General features: G+C 43.1%; 2 protein-coding genes across 2 annotated transcripts; both read left to right on the top strand.

Annotated features, from left to right (window-relative positions):
- Positions 1-20: 20 nt before the first annotated feature.
- LOC308132826 (tRNA (32-2'-O)-methyltransferase regulator THADA) lies at positions 21-12,039 on the top strand (the record flags this gene model as incomplete). The annotated part of the gene is made up of 30 exons (XM_080500010.1): positions 21-142; positions 948-1,128; positions 1,380-1,407; positions 1,560-1,669; positions 1,758-1,880; positions 1,968-2,088; positions 2,491-2,636; positions 2,717-2,801; positions 2,876-3,012; positions 3,283-3,480; positions 3,575-4,298; positions 5,077-5,229; positions 5,310-5,419; positions 5,506-5,666; positions 5,743-5,912; positions 6,000-6,164; positions 6,244-6,389; positions 6,525-6,665; positions 6,748-6,852; positions 6,946-7,146; positions 7,237-7,387; positions 7,523-7,775; positions 8,277-8,513; positions 8,605-8,809; positions 9,831-10,019; positions 10,512-10,759; positions 10,843-11,013; positions 11,093-11,359; positions 11,450-11,652; positions 11,759-12,039. 30 exons carry the CDS (start codon positions 21-23, stop codon positions 12,037-12,039), a joined length of 5,532 nt encoding a protein of 1,843 aa, XP_080356136.1.
- A 3,481-nt stretch (positions 12,040-15,520) lies between these two features.
- pik3ip1 (phosphoinositide-3-kinase interacting protein 1) lies at positions 15,521-21,884 on the top strand. The gene is made up of 6 exons (XM_080498827.1): positions 15,521-15,755; positions 15,926-16,054; positions 16,533-16,649; positions 18,204-18,392; positions 18,564-18,642; positions 20,187-21,884. Exons 1-6 carry the CDS (start codon positions 15,644-15,646, stop codon positions 20,401-20,403), a joined length of 843 nt encoding a protein of 280 aa, XP_080354953.1. The 5' UTR covers positions 15,521-15,643; the 3' UTR covers positions 20,404-21,884.
- The last annotated feature ends 325 nt before the right edge of the window (positions 21,885-22,209 follow it).

Consider the following 22,209-nt stretch of genomic DNA (forward strand, 5'->3'; position numbering starts at 1 on the left):
TGGCGAGCTAAGGATTAATTATGAAGTCGTGTGAAGCTCTGCTGGCCGCTCTGGAGGACTGCCGGATCTCTGAGGATGAAGCTCCTGAAAACGTCCGACAGACGCTCAGTCTATTCCTCCACAAACTGTCTGAATCCTCCAGGTCAGTGTGACTGTACTCACACTGGACACGTCTCCTTCACAAGAAGGGGGCACACATATTCACATTATGTACATTTATCAGAATAACGATGACTTGGACTTGTTTTTACCCCGGTCTGTGGATTATCTTCTTCAACAAGGTTCTGCAACATTTGTAGATTCATAATCTGGATATATCATAAAGTATTTCTGATTCTGATGTTGATGCAAACTGCTTTGTAGCCTGTTCGTCAGTGGAAAAAGTGCTATATAACAGTATGTACCAGTGTCGTAACATATCTTAAATCATGATAAAATATCACAGGAGCTGGTATTATAACAATGATTTGAACGTTGCACAACCTTCTTGATTAAGATATACCTATTATTGGTGTTATTATACTGTTTTTATTCCCAGTTTTATGTATTTGTATATATTTGTTTTATGTATTTGTGAATGTTTTTTTATGGACTCCTATGTCTGCAATAAAAGATGATGATGATGATGATGATGAAACCATGAACTGATATAAGGAATCCACTTATTGTGATTTCATCCACTGACAATTTGGTTCTTTGCACTTCCATTATTTTGTCGTCGGTGTAATTTGTGCTTCGATCATAACTATTCATAATATATACATCTAATTTAATACTTGCTGTCACCAGTTCCTTCTACTTTTATATGTGTGTTCTGTGCTCGAAATGGATGTGGTGGTATTGACAAGTGTGGGTGGATAGAACTATAATTGTCATTGAGTCCAAACCTTCTGGACTTTTTCCACCTCTTGATGAAGTGCAATGATTAACTATGCTTACTTGAACAGGAATAATGTGAAAAGATGTAAGGAGCGCTACTTGGATGAAGCCCTCCAGCTGCAGAAACAGATTTCAGAGGCGCAGCTTCGAGGTTTAGATGAGAACCACCTCACACTTCTTGTCAAACTCCTCCTGTCCATGCAGCTGCAGATGGCCAGCAGCTCCACGGCCTGTCGGAAAGTGGACAAGGTCAGCTCGGCACACGCTCTCTTCATGTTGCTATACTTCAGATCGAGCTGAAACTCACTGACATGTTATATATGTGTGTTACAGATGTTGCAATATATGGCGAAAGTGGATCACCAGTTGGTTTTTAGAGAGACCCTTCATTGTTTGGACTCTGTGGCCCACAGTGACCAGGTACAACGACCTCGCCTCACTTGTGTGTGTCATGTATTCTCACAAAGTCGTTGCACATAACTTTGAACTCCGTCTTTTAGGTTTTGACCCACCAAGATTTGCAGAGAGGTTGGTGCCATCTAAAGATGACGAGTTAAGTTAACATGTCATGAATATTGCTGTGCTACTTTTAATCTTTTTCTTTTTCTTTCGCCCCCCCCCCCCCCCCCATATATTATCAGCCTGTATGTTTCTTGAGGACAGCACTGTTGGTCGTGAAGTGTGGAAAGAGTCGTACGTGTCCATGCTGAATAAACTGTCCGAGTTGTTTCCTGTTGTATTGCAACAAGAGTCCCTGAGAGACGGTCCACTGTGCTACATTGCCGTCAAGGTGCACTCGAACTCACATGTTTCATTGCTTTCATCCTCAGCCTAATGCATGATCTCTATTACTAAGCTGCCAAATGTCCTCTCTGCAGGTCTGTTTGCAGATATTTCAGCTGTTGGCCACAGAAGTGGCTCCTCTCGTGTGGGAACAGGACCACAGAAGCCCAACAGCACAGAACATTCTGCAGGCTCTTATGGACATATTACTTGGACAGGTTACTTACTAATTTAATCATTCATAGTTGCATATCTACATCCAGATGTCTGCTCTGATTAATCAGTTTGTGCCTCCTCCTATACAGTGCTGCAACAGAGACACTCGTCTTTTAGCAGGCATTGCTGTTGCCATGCTGATCAACACCGCATCAGACAGCAGAGCTGGAGGAAATGCTGCCTGGAGGTTACTGCAGGTCTCTCTTTCAGGTATGTAAACATCAGTGAAAATAGCATGAGCAAATCCAACACTGGAATTCTGTTATGTAATGGTTGGCACTTTTGTGTCATGGTCTTGAGTCTGGGTTAGGTTATGGGGTCTTTCTGTGTAAGCTTTTTAATGTTTGGCCCGTGGGTTTTCTCTGCATACTCAGGTTTTTAAAAACCCACTTGAAGTTATCTGGTGACCATAATTTGTCCATAGACGTGAATGTGCATTCATGTTGGCCCTGTGATGGGAACATTCCAGATGTTCCATTCCACCAATACTCAGCTCACGGCATTAAGTTAGTTAAAGCATTTAGACGTACCGAACCGCTCAAAATGAAGCATCCAGTCGATAGTGAACACTTAAAAGGTCTGACTGAAGGGCTGAGTCCTGTCACTCCTCAGAGCCCTGGCTGCTGACTGTTGGTGCTCTACAAGTTCAGTGCAACACACCAGGGGAGGACGGGGGGGACAGACTGGCTGTGTGCAGGGGTCTCCTGACCTGCTCGCTGCCGCCCATCTTGCTCAGCTCACAAGGCGATGCCAGTGAGGTAAATCTACAAAAACACCATTTAAGGTTCTGCTGTGCGTGCTTGCTTTCCCAAATCCACCCTTTCTTGTATCTTGGCAGACATGTTTACTGTTGAAGGGACTGTTTCCGGTGGTGTCTGCATTGTGTGAGGGGAAGATTGACTGTCACTACTTTGCCTTCGAAGGTGAGTCATTTCTGGGTTTTTTTATTGTGATCAAAATGCATTGGCACCTGCTTACATATAGTCGTTTGTTGCAGCTTTAACACTGTGGATGAAGAGATTGAAAGAGTCTTTGCCTGATATCTGGAAGAGGACGGACGTTCGCCTCCTATCAGACAACAGCAGCCTGCAGCAACAGCTTGTTCACATGATCTGGACCAATGCAGAAAGTCCAGTGAGTCATTGCTTAAGATATAATATATATATATATATATATATATATATATATATTATAAGGTGGTATAAGGTGGCCTTTGCTTGTTCTCCTCTCATCATTTTCAATTGTGTCCTCCACCCTTTAAAGCTGGATGCAACCTCACCTTTTCATGCACGTAGCTCTGTGGATCATGACATGATTCATGAGTGGAAAATGTTCAAAATTTTAAGAAAGAATTGTCATACAGAAAACTGTGACAGCTGTTCAGTGATATTGTGTTTCTTACAGGTTGAAGGGGTGTCAGAATTTGCACGCAGTGCCTTTTTTCTGCTACTGGACCTCTATGAAATGGACTGTGAACACTTTTCAGACACAAAGAGACCTCTTTATTACGATTTGCTGCTGCGAATTCTGAAACTACCTTGGGAATCTAAAGCCAAATATCGTCACCTGTGTGCCCTGCTGCCATATCTGGGTACTGACACAGTGAGTAGTTAAGGGTGCCAATGAGAGTGGAACATGGTGAATCTTGATCATGCTGATTTTAATCCGTACTTCTTTCTTCCTTTTTATTGATTAGGTGTGGGATCAGTATTCTGAATTACCAGATCACCTCTTGAAATGCTTGTCTACCAATCACCTCTCACCATGTGGAGTAGAGCTCTACAAATGTCTGATCCAGCATCAGAGGAAGGAGCTGTGCAGTATGGCACAGCAGCCTGTGATTGAGCTGGACCTGGGTGGTCACTGGGCGCGGCGTTGGCAGCCGGTCATTCACAGGGCCTTCACGTGTCAAGTGGCTCTCCTGCAGAGCAACTGCTCAACGCAGCTATTACCCATCACCTTTCAGGTTTTCCCGTCTGCTGTGGACCATCTGCTGGTGTCTCTGGACCACTGCTCTCCAGGGCACCTCCATGCCTGGGCGAGCATTATGAGCTCATATCGAGCCGTAACTGGCTGCCCCCTATGGGCCTCTCAGGGCAGTTCAGCCTTTGAAACCCTGCAGCTCGCTCTGGGATCCGCAGATGACAAAATCCGTGTTGCTGCTCTCAATCTGCTCTGCTGCTGCCCGAAGACCAAAGAAACCCCCAGCACCGAGGAGATGGCAATCATGAAAACCTTTATTCCTCAGAACCTGAACTGCGAGTCGTCATCTTTTCGCCAGCACTTTCAGGCTGGACTGAAGAGGTTCCTGGTTCGCATCAGAGATGGCTGCTTGTCACATGTCAGAGGGCAGAAGGGCAAAAAGAGAGGTGATGCCACCAACTCGCAAAAGATGGAAGATGTGTTGGAGCAGGGAATAGGTGAGAAAGCCAACATCTATGAGTTTGTGTTTACATCACAAATCTAATAGGATAAAACTTCTAACTTCTAACTTTTTACTGTGTGCCCAGCATGACCACTGTGAACATACAGTAGCAGAGGCTTATCCAATAAGTTATGGACAGTTCAAAAAGGAAGCATGTTTAATCCTAGTCTAAAGATGATTTATTTTATATATTGTATTCGGCATTCGGGCCAGCATGTACAAAGCCGTAGCATTCTACCATTCTACCACTTAAACTCATCCTAACAAGATGCAGAACTTCTTTCCCTCATAAATAAACCAAGCCACAACATTAGGACTAACAAGACGTTTTCTCATTAAGTCACAAAACAGACAGTAGAGGAGACTGACAGAGACATAATTGTGCTGTTTTTTAGAATCAATTTCTTCTCACAGTGAATAAAGTAAATAATCGTGTCTAATGTATAGTGCATAAACCAGATGTAGCAGGATTATATGGGCATAAAGTAGAGGAGACATAATAATTAAAATGTCATGTTTTATGTATTTTTATTCAGTGTTGGAACTATTAGAATAATATTAAATATGTTCAAATTAACTTAATATTTATGAATTTCCTACACATCACTGAAGGGAACCTGAGTACCACTGGTGGTACCATATACCACTGTTGAGAAATCGATAACTGACTCATTGTGTACTTTTGTAGCACTGATGATGTGTTGGCTTCTTTAGGAAATGTTTGTACCCTTTATTGTTCTCTCTTCAGCTAACTGTTTGTGTGTGCCACGCAGGGTTTGTTGACTGGTTGAGTCAGCTTCCATACAGCTTTCTTTCAAAAGGACACAACTATCAGAGGAAGAAAACTGTGCTGCTGCTGCTGTCAGCGGTGCTGGAGACCTGCACAGACACCTGGAGCCCTGACAAAAAGAAAGGACAGCCTCCGGGTCAGTTTGAGTAAATGGTGCTACTTTTTAATCGGATGTTATTTTGGCTTCTAATACATTTGATCTGTTATTTGTTGCAGCAAATATGGGGTCTCTCATTAAATGTGCGAGGGATCAAGGAAAGTGGGATTTCTTCAGCAGGACAAACCTTCTGACTCTTATCGGCTGTTTGGAAGATTCAACAAATGAGGTTAAGCTATTTTCATTTTCCTTAAATGTATGTCACACTGTTCCAATTATTTGAAGTTAAATTTTAAAATATATTTTCCTATCCAGATATGCGACCTCTCTGCGGGGTTGTTGTTGAGATTTTTTCCAGCCAGATTTCCAGATGACGTTGCTGAAGTGCTGCACGTCAAAAGCGATCAGTTTCTGTGCAGTCCTCGAGTGCAGGAGGCTCAAATGGGCGCTCTGATGATGACCGTGCTCATTCTGAAGTAAGCCTTGCATCCTCGAGACACAGAACAACTTTAGGTTTAAATTTCAAGCCCGCATTACTTCTTCTCCCGGTAGATCACAGGACCGGCATGAGGACAATGACTTGAAGAGCACCGTCACTGTCAAAAGTGGAAGTGAACCGAAAGCCTCCGGCATGATCAGAGTCCTGGTGAAGGAGCTGGAGAAGCATTATCTGACAGCCAGGGGAGACATGATGCTTGCTGCCAGAACTACACCTATACATGGTGAGGATCAAGACATTTATCCTGTGTGGTGGTGAACATCTGAAATAGGCTTTCAGTTCTTTAACAGTGTTTTGATGTACATTGCAGGTGTTCTCTGTGCTCTTCAGAAGTGTTGGTTCCAGTCGCCCAATGATGACTATGCTGCACTCGACTACAGTCTGATCGCTGAGCTGCTCGGCCTGCTGGAGAAAATCTCTCTACTGCTGCTTGGGGTCCTCTATGGAGACTGTGACGCTTCTGCCGCTGAGAAGGGTAATTGAGAAATCTCCAGACATACCGCACGGTTCTATATTTTGGACAACACCCACCAAATATCTGTTTCGTGTCTCAGATGCCCCACCTTCGTTTTGTGACATGGGGAATGCCATCACCTCCCTGATCGTGCAGTCCGAAGGTGGGCAGGTGGACGGAGACGAATGCGTCCTCTTGTCTGAAGAGCACAGCCTTGTTCTCACCTGCTGCTGGGTCTCCCTCAAGGTAAACACGCTTTCTACATTTTGAGGCTTAACCTGATAGTTCACAAATTAAGAACATTGAATAGCATCGTTTTCATTCTTATTGACCGACATGTGGGCACTTTTCTCAGCCTTCACAGTTGTGTTCTCTCATCAGGAAATAGGAATCCTATTAGGCTCCCTGGTGGAAAAGATTCTATCAGAATCCAACCAAAACAGCCAGTGCCGTCTCACAAAAGACGATATAATAAGAGCATCAAATATATTCAAGAATATTCTTCTTAAATGTCGTCATTGGGTAAGTTTTACAAATGCACATGAGAAGGATATTTATCTCCAGCAGCTCTCTTGATGGTTTCTGAATCATGTTTGTTCACCAGGGGGCAGTAGAAGGATGCTGCATTGGCTTCACTAAGTTCTGTGCATCCCTACTGAGCAGCGGTGATCCCGAGGCCAGGGATATCCCAGCTCAAATGTTGAAACAAGTGAGTGATCGTGCGTGATTTGGATTGACATTTTTATTTAATGACAAGGGTTGGTGGCTTCTAGAGTTTTTTTCCTTTTCTGACTGTTTCCAGGGATTGCAGGTTGTGCAGTGTCTCAGTTCGACCTCCGTGACCCGGCGGGCTGCAGGATTGCCCATGCTGATGCTGTGTGTTTTGTCAGCAGAGGACGGCAGTAAAGCAAGACCACTGTTGGCCCACAGCATGCAAACCTTATTGGAAACAGCCAAAACTCCTCTAAATGAGAAGTGGGACCAAACGCTAGACCTCCCTCAGGTAAGCAGGCATAGTATCAATAACAGGGGGAGGCACGTCTGTGGGTAGGCTTAGTCAGACCTGATCAAAATATGGTGCTGTCTCCTCCAGGTGTGTGCAGTTCACACTCTGCAGGCGCTGGTGCGTGGCTCCAGTTTGGGAGTAGCCGTTCTTCAGTTTGCCCCCTCTGTAGCCATCTTGTCGCTAACTTTGCTCAGTTCTCCCTGCTGGGCCATGAGGAATGCAGCGCTGCAACTTTACAGTAAGACAAAGACTTTTTTTTTTATATATATGAGTCATTTATTTATCATGTGACGGCCTTATTATTTATCTGCACATTATTATTCAATTATGAATAAATGCTCCACACACTACAATCATTAAAATCTCCTTTCAGGTACTTTATGTTCTCGAATGCTCGGTCAGAGGTCAAGCAGCGATGAGGCCGGTCCAACCCAACATGCCATGTCCCCCTCTGCATTCTTCTTCCACTATCCTGCACTGCAACCCTTCCTCCTGGGCGAGCTGAGAGGGGCGGCAGGAGACCTCCAGGGTCCATCCATGGAGGCCAAGCTACACCTCCAACCCTCACTCTACCCCATCCTCACCCTGTTAGCCCAGCTCCAGCCCGGCGTCCAGGATTCAACAGAGTGATTACAGTTCATTCATTACCATTTTACGAAAACCGATTGATTTCTGACCGTAATTGTATGAATGAAGGCAGTTAATTTGACATCTTCTAAAATATGGGCATTTTAGTTTGTTGTCGACGTCAATCTGTTTAAAGTAAAGAGTCATGGAGGCGCAGATGAAATAGCATACATACTGGAAACAGAAAACTTAGAAAGTTGTATGTTTGAAACCTTCAGAGGAACTTTTTTTTTTTACATTAGTAAGTAAACATAGAAAATATTCACGAGCTTCATCTGTGTTTGCTAGTGGGTTTTGTTACATCTGAACAAAACAAGCTTTTTCCAGTAATTGTATTAAGCTGAAACTCTTAACAAGCTGAACCAGCATGTCAATCAAAATGTGAATTCTTAGTTTCAATATAATATTTGATGAAGTATCTTCTTAAATATATACATGATGGTGTTTGTTTTGACCGAGTAAGTGTCTTCAGTGTTTTCTGTTTTTTTTCCCACTGCCAGAACTTTGTCAGACTTCCTGCCTCCCTTACTGAAGCTGTCTGCCAGCCCTGTTTACAGTGTGAGAGCGATGGCCGCTAAGGCTCTGGTTGCCATGAGTCCCCCTTCAGAATACATGAACATCCTCATCAGACTCTTGGCTGAACTGCCAAATCCACAGAAGCGCTGCTGTCACAACCGGCTCCACGGACAGCTGCTGCAGATCAAAGCCCTGCTGCAAAGAGCACTCAGCTTAGGCAGGTGAGACATAAAGGAACTGTTTATTCATTCATCGGATGCTTTCGGCTTTCCAGTGCCGGACTTTGATATCCCGCTGGTTTTCCATTTGTAGTTTCCCTTCAGACGACCTGAGCGAAGTGCAGAGAAGAGTCCAGGCCTCACTGTGGCTGGTGACTGAAGCTCAGCGATGCCCCCTCGTGAGGGCAGTCTACCTCGGAGTGGCTGATTCTCTGAGGGTGCTGTCCTGTGAAAGCTTCATGTCAGACCTCAGGGACATAGTCATGCGAGACCTTCAAAAACCTCGGCAGGGTCTTCAGGTGCGTGTGACATTGTGACACAACCTGATATCAAAAGTTTTATTCATTAAAGGAACACTTTGATTTGATCAGAACGATAGATATGCCAATTTAGTTTATAATGCAAAGGTCTTAGATGGTATGTAGTGGCTATGAAACTGTGTTGTCTAATTTTTATTGTAACATATTTACACACTGAATTGAGCACAGCTGCAACATGATGTTTGTGAGGCTCGCGCTGTGGCTGGTGACATCTGTTTGGTCCTCCATTAGACCAGACATGGGCCACTCGCAGTCCACTCATTGATTTCCAATAATAGTCATGTAGGGAAGATTATTTATCCACATACTAAAGAAACATCCACTACGATTATCCAATAGATATTGTAAAACTGAAGGAGTTGATGAAATACATGCATTTTGATTCAATAATTTAAATGTAAAGCTATTCACGTACCTCCTTATATTATTAACTCCTATTCATATACCTTGTTAAATAATCTATTACACCGATGTCCTCTGGTAGACAGTCTGAACTCTGGCCGTCACTAAGCTAAAAGTTCAACTGCATTAAATAATCCACATGTATAGCACAGTGCGCCTCCTTCAACACAACACACACTGAGTTTTTAGTGTTCTACACCCTGGCCAAAGTTATTTCATCTTGCGATTATAGTCTGTTACAGTCTATCACAATCAGATGCAGATACCTTTGCTGGTTGCATTGCAGCGTTTATTACTTGTGTCAATAGATATGTTGATTAACTCCTGCAGTAGTGCAGACTTGCACCTGAGCCAGCCACATATGAAGATGTGCTTCTTCACTTCTGCAATCACAATATAGTCATTTGTTTTACATGAATTTTAGTGGATATGAATCCAAGTAATCCTCTCTCGATCCAAGAAAATGCAAAAAAAAAAAAGAAGCTGATAAGCTGTTGACAATGGCAAAAATAATGTTTCTTTTCGAATAAATTGCCAATACCCACAAATGTGCAAATATCTCTGATGCAGATATGTTTATTTTTCTGATCCTCCACAGATTGGGTTGTCTTCCTTCCACCAACAAGCCGTCCATTTTCTAAGTGCAGATTCAAAGTGTGCCACTAAAATGTGGAACAGCTTCTCTGCAGCGAGCCCTGACCTGAGGCTCTCATTGGTTACGTGGGTGCTGGATGGGTGGAGCTCACAGCAAGCCAGTTTGAGAAGTGTGATCCAAAAAGTATTGCAGGTGAGTCATGATATGTACCAAAGCTGCAGCTTTAACCAGAACACAGCAACCTTCTCAAAAGACAATATGGGAACATTTTGTGGGTGGAGATAGCCTTAGTACTATGAAATCTGTCCGGAGATCTGTTTCCCCCTTTAACATTTCACAGGGCGTGTCTGTCAACTATTATACTCATAGGATGTCTGTCCTTATCTTGCTAAAGTTCATGCAGGTCACTGAAATTTACTGTCTGGCATGTTGCTTTGTTATGAGACTGTTTAGCAAATGTCACTTCCTATGTATATGCTGACCCTCTTCAAAAAACAAAACAAAACAAAAATACCTGATAAGATATTACATATCTGAAGCCAGTATAAGAAATTGCATGCAATTTGTGTGTCCTAGTAACTTCATCAACAACTTAGTTTTCCTTTGCTATGTTTTCTAGTTTGGTTAAAGTGCAACTTGTTTATGGATACATGGAGGAAAAACTGTTCTGTGCTGTATCTCCAGTCATACCTGAAGGAGGCATTGTTGAGCCACAATGTGGAGTATCGCAGAATCTACCTCCAAGCTTTGGTAGCTGTTATGACTGGAGCTGATCCTACTTCACCCCACTCTGCCTCACTGCAAGAGCCAGTTCTGCCTGAGTGCCTGCATCTGTTGCTCAGGGACCTGGAGGACCAGAGAGGTGGCCCAGAGTTCCTCTCCCAGGCTCTGCACGCTGCCAGTTTGCTGCTTTCCCAGGCGCCAGACTTCAGGTCTTTACTGTCGTTTTTACCTCATCGTGAAGTCGCCTACTTCTTCTCACAGCTCTGACTTCTTCTCATCTTTTGCCAATCAGTGTTAAAATATCAACGTACCAACGCTGGTGCAGCGTCTTAGAATCCCAGCGGGTCCCGGAGGCCCCTGAAGTGCTCAGGATGGCGTCTGCTGAAGCTCTTTGTGTGGCTGGGGTCCCACTAATAAATCACAGCCAGCAAGAACAAAACACTCTGCCTGCCATCCTGACCAGGTATAAAAAGACTGTTCACACTGTGCTGGAACCCTTTTTGAGCGACACAAATTAAAACGTGAACTCGTTTCTCCTTCAGGGTGATCAACACAGGCCTGTACTTGCTGCAGGACCAAAGCCAGCAGGTGAGGAAGAAAGCAGCCTGCTATGTCTCCATGCTCCACCATGCAAGAAGAGGTGAGAGCCAAAAGAGCATCCACATCATGCAGGTCAACCTTGCTCTGCCACTTCTCCTGGACCTGCTGATGGAGGCGTGCTGGGACTCTCCCGGCACACTGGATGTATTACTGTGCCACGTGCCTCAGCTGAACCTCAGCGTTGTGCTGAAAGAGGCCTCCGCTTCAGGGTAGGTTAGCTGATATACTTGTGCAAACACATCCACCCCTGTTAAGCTATACATACCTGTCACCATTCCTTTTTTTTTTTTTTTGCCCAGATCTTCGGGTCTGTATGAACAGGATGAGGCCAATGTGTTTGCTGAGCCCTCTGTGATGGCTGCCTATGTGCTGCCATACCTGCTGCAGATGGCGGAAAGATACACTCGGTCTTCAACCCTGGCTCGGAGCCTGAATTCATGGGCAGAGGGAAATGCTGCACAGGTGCTAGATAATCTTGCAGTCTGCAGAAACCTCCCGCAAGGTAGCTCAATTAGCAAGTGTTTTTGAGTTTCTGTTTGCCATGTGATGCACCGCAGTATTGCCAAATTCCTGTGTTCCTGAGAGAGAATGATCTATTTTCTGTCTAGCTGAGACGTTCACCCCCTCTTGGCTGGCGCTCCTCACGGACCCCTCTTTCCACGGCGCATTGTGCGGCCTGTTCACCAGAGCGGCCTTTCTCCTGCTACTGCTGAAAACATCTGAGAAAGCGCGACACCTCTGTGATCCTTCATCCGTTCACGTTAGTTTACGAGAGGTTTGTAGCCTGCTAAGACGGAAAGGAGTCCACTTCCCTCCTCCTCTAGAAGCTGCTGTGTCTTCCACTGGAACAGAACAGCTCATTGCTCACTCATTGAGCAAAGTCCTTTGACCAATACGCTGGCCCAGGATAAAATTACTTGAGGATATTTTAAGAACACTTATGACTTGCATGTGTGCAACCATCGACTTTGAATGAGTATTGCAATTGCTGATGCTGCAGTACGCCAGCACTTGGAAGAGATCACACAAGTTATGTAAGCGCTCAGCCGCTACGGTTACTTGTGTACGGCATCATGTTTACCTAACAGTCTGCGCCTTGTGTTCCATATGCACGTAGGGAAACAACTGCTCTATAAAAGCTCCGAAAGCAGCTTATTGCTCGAGTGTTTTATTGAATTACAGTTTTCAGGGACCATTCATTTCAGCAGGAAGGTTTCTGATGCCGAGTTGCACTCACTAGACCAGCCCCAGGGTTATTTTTCTGCTCACCAGTACACCAAAGCATTAGGCTCCTGTCCCCTGTGCTTCTAAGTGCTAAGTTTACCACGTCTCAGCAGCAGCATGAGCAATACTCTGGCCGATGCAGTGACGTAATGCAACAGGATCTGGAGAAATTGGCTGCTCGGTACCCAGTCGGGGAATATAATGCACGGTTTAATGTTCCATTAGAGGCCTCCTGCCTGGATATGGATAAGTGTCCATTTTCCAACCACATGAGGGCAGGCGATGATTGAATTGATCTGATGCGGAGCTGGTGGTTGCCTTGCAACCGACCGCACTTTAGAGCAGTCTTACATCACCACATGGCCCATTGCTTTTGTTTGAGATGAGTTGCTCTCAACGTTTGACAAGCAAGATCCTGAAATGTGACATGTTTGGCTATTAATGAAATGTATATTGAGGTTTATTATTGCAAGTATATGAATTTCACATCTGCTGATAATGTTTCATAATGCCTGCTAAAAGTATCTGGGCTTATATGCGTCTTTATTATACGAAAGCTCAAACAATCTGCTTATAAGAATGATTCATGCACTAAACAACACAAACTGAATTAAATCATTGGATGAATGTCAACCTGCCAACTGAGCTCCTGTTATTCAGATCAGAAAGTTGATATGTTGGAAGAAATTCAAGTTTTAGTTTGCCTGCCTACAACATAACGTGCAATTTTCATGAAAAGAAAAGACAAGAAATGCAATTTACATTTTCATGTGGAAAATAGTGTATCCCTACTTTAAACCTTGGAAACAAAATGGAAAAAGTGAATTTGATATTAGCTTTGTTGTACCTTCCCTGAGGACAAAGGTGTCTTAACCTCAAACATCTGGCCTCATAAAAGTCTGCCATTGTTGCAGTTCACGACGCGCTTCCACTCTACTGATTAAATCATCAGCTGTGGCAACGGCGAACAAAGCCAAGTCGATTGAGTCACTTTTTTGGGGTGAGTGTGTGTCTACACAAACTTTGGTGCACAATTTGGGACATGAAAATTCTCTGTTTCCCACTGTTTTCTTTAAACTTATAAATAAACCCTTGCTTTTGTATGTAAAAAAAAAAAAAAAAAACAACAGCAACAACTAAAACAATTTTTAGTAAATAACTGTTTCAATCTACAAATGGAATTATTGTAACTGTAAATTATATTTTTATTGGGATAAAACTTTTGTCAGATGCATTTAGAAACTTGTTTTTATTAAATTATTGAAATTGTTGATCTGCAAAAAAGGCTCGTCTTCTGCTTCATGGTTATATTGTACAGGAATTTTTTTATTTTTTATTGCCAGGTACTATTAAAAACAAAAACATTTCCACAATAAGAGGAATTTCTTTTGGTGTAGAGGTGCAAAACTTAAAACAACTATGTGTGCACTCAAAGTAGTGTGACTAATATGTGGAGGAGTTGTACCACTGTTCATAAGTCTGACTGCAGGGAGGCAGAATCTGTCCTGGTGGATTGAGGTCCTGGTCTTGAAAGACCAGAGCCTTTTGCCACCCCTCCAGGAGCAATTTGTTTTGGGATCAATTATAGATGTTCAGTAGATTTTTCATCATCAGGTGCAAAGAATGGTGGAAATTGTACTTTGTACGTTTGACACTCCTTTAAAAGATAAACCTCCTTGAAATACAACATATTAACATGGAGTATGTGTAATTTGTTCAGTTCTCTCCTGCATTTCTCTTGTCGGTCCAGTGAGTGATGGACAGTCCTGGACAGATGTGGTGTGTTTGTTCTTGTAATTGCCTGAAAACTGAGTAAGCATCTATTTGAAAAGTGGTTCACTGAACACTCACTGAGTCACGCAGTTGGCTGTCCTCTTTACTGGGGAGCCAACAATCACACAAACACCCCCCCCCCCCCCCCCCCCCCCCCCCCCCCCAGTTTACAGCTTTGTGTGCACGTGCATATCGAGGCAAATTCTATTGGCAGCTGCCCCCAGTTGAATGCCCCACACAGAGTTCCTCCTGGATTGATCATGAAGCCTGGGAAACAGGAAGAAAAACTGGCGTTTAGACTGATAAACCAAAAGTTTCCACCAAGATAAGACTGCAGCAATATCTAAACCGGTAAGTAAAGAGTCGATCATTATTTGAAAAAAAAAAAAAAAAAACTGAAGGAGAAAGCAACTATTTATAAGTAACAATTTAATATGTGAACACTATGGAAAAAGAATGATAGAAGTAAGGAGGGTGGATTAGTTCAATTACCAGAGGATTGTTTTAGAGCATGCCTTGTTTTTGTTCCTTTATTTTTTTTTAAGAAATCATAATAAATCAAAAATTATAAACATTTCTGAATGTGATATAAATATATAATGTAATTTTTATTAACCCAAAAGTATGACTGTTAAACTATATGTCTTTTCATTCGTCTTAGCACTGACTTTGGCAGGCGTGTACCCTGCCTTTTACCTAATGTCAGCTGGACAAAATGCGAAAGAAACTGGATGGAAAAATGTAGTAAAACTGACATCTGATATAGAAATAGACCAGGAAGCTGCCAGTTTGCTCTCCAAGTTCCTGCTCCAATGCATTATTGCATCTTTTTTTCCCCCCTTCTGCGCCTGGGCAGTGCCAAGCAACTATACTACCTGGTATTTGAACCCATGACCTTCTGCCTGTGAGGCTGTGTTTCTTTTTTTTTTTTGTCCATACTTCATGTGCATCATACAGTATATAGCAGCACGTGTACTCATAGTTTACAGAGTTGAGTTTATTATTGAAAGACTGATTTAATGTTTGTCCCAGTACTCCCTCAGATGGAGACAATCTCACAGAAGAGGACATACTTAGGCCCACTATCCGGATGTTTCCTTGCAATCTTGTATTCTGTGCTCATCTTTAAAACAGAATGTGTCGAATGGACATCCTTGATGCTTTTCCATGCAGACTTGTTGACGCACTTCTTCTTCTCCCAAGGCTGCGTGCCCCGATAAGTTGGCAGACTTGTTTGCCAGCTGTTTTTCTCCTCACCGCGTGTGAGTGGATGGTGAGGCTTTAGGACCTTGAGGTCTGTGCTGCTGCAGAGGACAGCTCCTCCTCCAACCGAGAAGCTGTTTACCAAGAAAGCTGAGCTGCTCCGACAAAAACAAGGGCTGGGACTCCGGCGAGAGGAGCAGTGTGACTGATGCACATTCAGCACAGGCTCTCGACCCGCATTTTCTAGACGTTTTGCATTGTTGTTTTTGTTTTGTTTTTTGTAGTTTTATAAGATGCTGTCGGTGGATTCATCCCGCCAGCTCTGCAGGATGTTTTTCTCTCTGCACGTTGTTTTCCTGAGCGTGGCCATCGTGGACGGCAGTGCGTCAGAGGCGCAGCAGAAAGGTAGAAAACAAAAATAAGAATAATGTTTTGTTTTTAAATTTAGGTCTTCATTTGTTTTTCTCTGAAAAAGGCGTATCATATTTGAATTGCGTGCTTCAGCCCATACTCTTTATACCTAGACCCCCCCGACCCCCATACTGATTTCTCAACATACTTGTTGTTATTCTCAGATTGTATGGGATCCAGAGGCGAGAACTACCGAGGGGAGCAGCAGGTCTCCTCTGCAGGGCTCAGCTGCCTGAACTGGATCAACACCACCAGGGACTATGATGTTGCCATTCATCCTGATTCACAGACAGGTAATGGCATTTTTAAAAGTTTTTTTGTTTGTTTGTTTGTTTGTTTTTAAATAAAAGTTTTTTGTTTTTGATAGAGAAAGTCAACATGTTTATTTTTGATGTATCTCTGGGCCTAAATGTTTCCTGTCATGGTTAAATGCAACCCGCAACATCAGTTCTGTAATGTTTATAGTATGATGAAGTCAATTTCAAGGTAATTTCATGAACATCCAGAGCGAAGAATCCAGGCGTGTGTTTACAACACATACTTCAGATTCTGTGCCTGTTTATGGTGTAAATGTCTTCTTTTTGTACAGCAGCTGCTGTTTTCCTTTGTTTGCACTGTTGGTGGCCTGCTCATTGTGGTGTGATGAAGTAGTCTTAATGATTAATGAATCCAGTGTAACAGCCATATAGTCGGCTTTACACATAGGGAAGGTCCGTATTTCCACAAAACAACACTGACAGGTATGCGTTGTTTTTATCATCACTCCTGTAGGTGCTGGAGATCACAATTACTGCAGAAACCCAGACGCCGCCGAGCGGCCTTGGTGTTACATTGTTGGCCCAGATGAAGCCATCCAGAGACAATTTTGTGCAATAGAGACATGCGAAGGTAAGTGAAAAATGTACGCTGCAATAACTTTCAACATTTATGAGCAGCACTTAGACTTGGCTTGATCAAATTTGGCGAGGCAACAATACATGTGCATCATCCAAATCAAAGAGAAAACAACAACTCTGATTATTCAGGGAGCGACTACAAGCTTTCCTCTGTAACTCATTATTTCTTAGGGGGGATGTGTTGGCAGAATGAATCTTGTGTATGCAAGTGTCCTAGTTAGTCAGCAGGAAAAAAAAGAAACCAGCCAAGCTGTAAACTCTTATGGGACAATAAAGAAGTTTCCTTTTGCTGCATTTCTACAAATAAACCAAATGCTTGTCAACGTTGGAAATGGCTCCCTCACAATTCAAGTTCAGAGCTTTAGCCTGCAGCAGGTCAACAGGCCAGAGATAAACTGTGAGATACATTGCACGATTTGTCTCTTGTTTTCTCTTTCCTCTTTAGAGAAGAACAGAAACAGAATAACAAAGCCCTTCACTGAGTCGTTGGAAAGTTCAGTTTGAGGAAAAGCACTGACCCCGCCTCAAACCTGAGCTTATTGGTAGTGAGGCACAGCGGTGCCTTGGAGACAGCCACTTTATTGGCTGCTTCGGTCTGTGACTGCAGGCCCTTTAACTCGGGCAGAGTTCATAAACAAGTTGTAAGGAGGAAAAGGAAGAAGCGACACAAAATAGATGTTGACATCTGCAGCTGAAGTTTCCTGCCGCTGCAAACCGAAGTGAACACACTGAGATTGTTTCTCTTTACGCCTGAAACTCAACAACAACAACAACAACAACAACAACAACAAACACGCTTGCTAGTAGCCTGATTGATTTACATTCCAACAGTTTCATGATCGGGGAGCCCGTCTTCCTCCGGCAGTTGGGGAGGGATTTGCGTCACTAGTCATGTTTTTGGACCGGCAGTAATTGGAAACCATACGGCCCAGAAAATGAAGCTCCGATAAAGTCAGAGCCAAGTCCACATTTAACAACTAGAAATCACCAACCTAAAAAAAAAAAAAAAGGTCCACAGTATAAATATGGCCAAATTACATAGTGCTGTATATACAGTGTTTAAGCATAAAGAATCGCACTGTAAAATTATGAGGTTGTCTGGTTGTACTGATGGCTCTTCTTTTGATTGTGAGTGACTATGATTGTTGCGAAGACAGAATAGCATGAAAACACATAATGTAACTAGTATAAAATGAGAATATACTGTGAGAAAGCAAACTGTCTTCCAAGTCCATCCATTTTCTAGACCGCCTTATTCAAGTAAAGGTCACAGGGAGCTTGAAGTTGATCCCTGCTGGCTGCAGAGAGACAGTCACACCTCCAGTACTTGTTTTTTTGGCCTGCTGCGCTAAACCAGAGTATCTGGAGAAGACCCAAACTGCACCACTGTGTGGGTACATTTTAAGTACAGGTACATTTTGTTGGTAAAAGAGCTAATCCACAATGTTGAGTCATTATGAGTAAAAGTGACATATCTAACAAAACTGCATAACAAGGAGATTCCACTGAAGTGTTGTTTCATGTTGTCCCATTGTTGTGTCTGTAGAGCAAACTTCTGTGGTGCCAGAAGAGGTCAACCTCCTCAACCCATCAGGAACCACTCCCTCCACAGAGAGCTTTCAGTCTGCCAAGTCCAAAACTTCTCAAGGAGACGTTGCTGCTGTGCAGCCAGTGATGGGAATCAGCCAGCGAGTGCACATGGGGCCAAAAAAGAAGAAGGACCTTGGCACTCTTGGTATATTCAACTTTGAATTACTCATCTTATTTTGTGTAACATTTGTAGTAGTCAATCTTGCTCTCTTCCTTAATTATAGTTAGCATATCAGAACAAGAAACTGAAGTCAAAATGCTTTTATTCAAGCGTAACTTGAAATTTTGAACATTCGTGTCCTTTTCTGTGTTTCAGGATATGTTCTCGGCATCGCAATGATGGCAATTATAATAATCCTCGGAGCAGGCATCACGTTTGGCTACTTCTATAAGAGGTCAGTATCTAAATCATCGCAGTATGCTTGTGTGTTTTCCCTTTCATGATGAATGTCTGTGTTCAGATCATAGCATGGACGTGGCCTGTCACCTGTCGTTTATATTACCCACTGACGTTCTCTGCTGTTCCACATGAATGCAATAGAAGCACTTCAATCAATAGCTTTTTGCACAAACGACCACAACAGTGTATGGGGGGGGGGGGCATGGCAGGACAACAACTTGCCCACAATCTATTTAAAGTAGTCTGATTTCATATCCTCAAAAGAGGAGAGCGCTTGGAGGAGCAGCTGAATGGAAACACGCCCACACGCTCATCAGTTATGCAACATGTAAAGTGGCGGCGTCAACGTTTTGAAAGGGGCCCTCACATTCTCTCTGGCACAGGACAAAATGCTCTGTCAAGCCTGCGTTTGGCTATCATGCGTGATTAGCAGTGCCCCGTCTTTGTTTTCTATTTATAGGAGGTGATTATTAATAAGGAGGAGAAGCATGTTATGTCAGAGGGCTTATATGTTCCCTGGGTATACAGTGATAGTGAATCACCTGATGCGACTGCGCCATGAATACGTGCCTGCTCTCCTTTGCTTCCTGTGTATGTCAATGTACAAGGTTACAAATGTTCTACGATTTCTCCAGGTTGAGGATGGTGTAGTACAGAGATTCATAGTACCCCCCTACACACACACACACACACTCTGGGAACAGGATCTCCTCGCAGCCTGTAGTAGTATTTTATCGACAGGGACACTGATACCTTGCACAAAAATAAAATAACTCCTCCAAAAAGATTTCTAAAACTCGCTGCAGAACTTAGATCCATTTTAAATTACTGGATTGACATTCATGAGAAGTGTTCTTTTGAATCGAATGCGACGCTCAGTACCATTTACTTATCTACTGTACCGGTAAATAGATTCTCATTCAACATAGCAGTCTCATGGGACTTTTCTGTTCAAGTTGGCATTAAAAGGATAGTAATGGCGAAAATCAGGGAACAGAGAAGAACAAATAAATACACAGCAGGCGGCAAGAGCACAATGTCCATAAATCATGGGGTTAAGTAGCAGCGATCACAGGCTTTGGTGAGAAACTACAGAGGGAGGAGAGAGCACAGCAGATATGAATGTAATTCTGTTCAGCACAAAGACAAGAAACTGTTACAAGTGACGAGTTTCTCAGCATCACTTCTGTTGATAACTAAGAAATTGTCAGCGGCTTACTGTGAACTGTTGATACAGAACAGCATCATAGTATATTGGCCAGTTTTGGCTCTCGATCAAATGAAAGGCGGCTCCCTGCAGCTCCCTGTCACTGTGTTGCCCCGGAGTAGATAAACTCATTGCCAGCTTGTGAGCTCATTCTCCCCTCTCACCATCTGCCCCTCGTCTTCGCTACTAACGAGACGCTTGTTATAAGAGGCGCTCATACCTGTATGCAGTATCTTAAAACCCAGTAATCCATAGCTGCAGCACACTCTTCAACATAAATTTGAAACATACTAATGAATTTGTGTTTTATTTTTATTTTTTTCATTCTTAAGGGGTCGGGATTTGAAGAAGCAGCATGAGCAGCGGGTGTATGAGCGTGAGATGCAGAGGATCACCCTGCCGCTGTCGGCTTTTTCCAACCCCACCTGTGAGCTGGTAGACGAGAACACCATAGTCATCACGGCGGAGCACGAGACGACCCCGGTGCAGGAGGGCATAGAGGGTGTGGACCCTCTTATGGGGCAGCAAGCGGGCACCCCCGGAGCATGAAGCTTGTAGTCTTCCAGTTTTTTTTTATTTTTGTGGACCAAAACACTCCCAACTCGCTGTTTCTCCTTTGCACCTCCCCTTGACTAACCTCTGTCCTGAAGGAGTGGGGGGGGGGGGGGGGCAGTGTTGGCTCCAAAGACTTGAACTGAATCCTGTTGTCCTCCGTGTCTCTTTTTTGACCTCTTATTTCTCCGAGCGAGGCACAATCAAGATAAGCTGACACACGTTGGACACAGTGTTGACAACTAGAAGCTGTTACAGTGAATACGTTGTTTGATAGCCAGGCGGCTGAGGTCAGAGACGGCCCCCATTAAATAGCAGCATGCATATCTGGTCAAAACGACCAGGACAAGTCAGTGTTTATGATGTTGCTTGATTAAACTTTTATTTTTGTAAAGAGATGGTGTTTGGATTGAGGAAAACGTTTCTTACCTTTTGTTTTTTATTATTACAGGGGGTTACCGTTTGAGTATGCGCTAGATTTTGATTTGTCTGCACCCGGTGCCATGGGGGAAGAAGCGTGTGCACAACAAAGACTTACTTTGTCTCTGAGACACGCGGATGACACAGACGTCTCTCCCAAAATAGGCATTCCCCTCTGAGATCGGATGAGAGAGCTTGACTTTAAACAGACCCAGTAAATGCAAGGGAAGGCCTCCAACTCTGAAACTGCCTTAAGCATGAAACTTCTGAATGTATTTGTTTGATCTTTTCCTCCATTATTTTCCGTTTTTTGTGCTGTGTGACGAGCCAGTCTGGTTTTAAAGCACTGACGGCGGTGGTCATCAGCAGACATGAAAGAAGACATGCCCTTTTCTTCCACAGGTTAAGGAGTGACAGGAAATAGACAGAGCGCTCTCAGGATGCTGGGAGACAGTCGTTAGTCCTCAGGAAAAAAAATAAGCACTGCCACAACGCAGAAGTGAAATCGTTGGAAGTCTGTCTTTGCAGGGCAGGACAGTGTGTGCCGGCGTGCTGAAGAAGTTATATTAGATTAAGACGTGTGAGTTGTCCACCTTATGCTCCAGAGTAGACACAGAAATGGAGTAGATTAGAAACACTTCAAATGTTTGATCATAATTTAATTTCTTCTAAAAACATGAATGCATGAATATGATTACCTACTGTATGTTTGTCACCCAGGAGCTATTCTCTTGCATCTTAACGAGTACATGTAGAAAATACCTGCCTGAAAAAAGAAAAACTCTTGAACTGACAAGAGATTTGAGTTTGTTACATGTGCTGCACCATTTCTCCTTCGCTGTATCGCCAGTTTGTCATTCCATCCTTGTTTTGCCAATATAGCTGGATTCACATCACTGGTAATCTTTGGCTACTGCTGCTCCGTTACTTTAAAAGTCTGAGTGCTGGCTGTACTTTTATTTTTTTAATTCATATCATGTTCATCATATTGTTTAGCACTTGTCTTGACATGAATGCAAAATTTCACTGACGTGACTGAAATAAAAACATCAAAATGTCGCAAAGATGTGATGTCGTGTGTACGTTCAAACCAAAGAGACAAAAAGATTTGTTCTAAAACTGAAATACCAGAACACATCGGGGACCCTGGGATGTATTGCTCCCTCTGTTGGCTGCATTTCATTTTATATAGTTCATAGTGACTATTTATTCAATGAATCAGCCGAAGAAGGATGAAAATAAGAGTCAATATTTATTTTGGAATAAGTTGGGCAAAGGGATTTCAAGTTCCTAAAAAGAAACCAAAAAAAACTAAACAAAACCTAACATTGCTGAATAAGAAAAATGTGCAAGATTGACAAATACTCGATTTCTTACTATCTT

Source organism: Blennius ocellaris, assembly GCF_963422515.1.
Source record: "Blennius ocellaris genome assembly, chromosome: 7".
NCBI lineage: Eukaryota > Metazoa > Chordata > Actinopteri > Blenniiformes > Blenniidae > Blennius > Blennius ocellaris.

Coding starts and splice junctions, on each gene's coding strand:
- pik3ip1 (XM_080498827.1), top strand. CDS start 15,644: ATGCTGTCGGTGGATTCATCCCGCCAGCTCTGCAGGATGTTTTTCTCT. Junction 18,393..18,563: donor GAAGGACCTTGGCACTCTTG/GTATATTCAACT, acceptor TCTGTGTTTCAG/GATATGTTCTCGGCATCGCA. Junction 18,643..20,186: donor TTTGGCTACTTCTATAAGAG/GTCAGTATCTAA, acceptor TTCATTCTTAAG/GGGTCGGGATTTGAAGAAGC.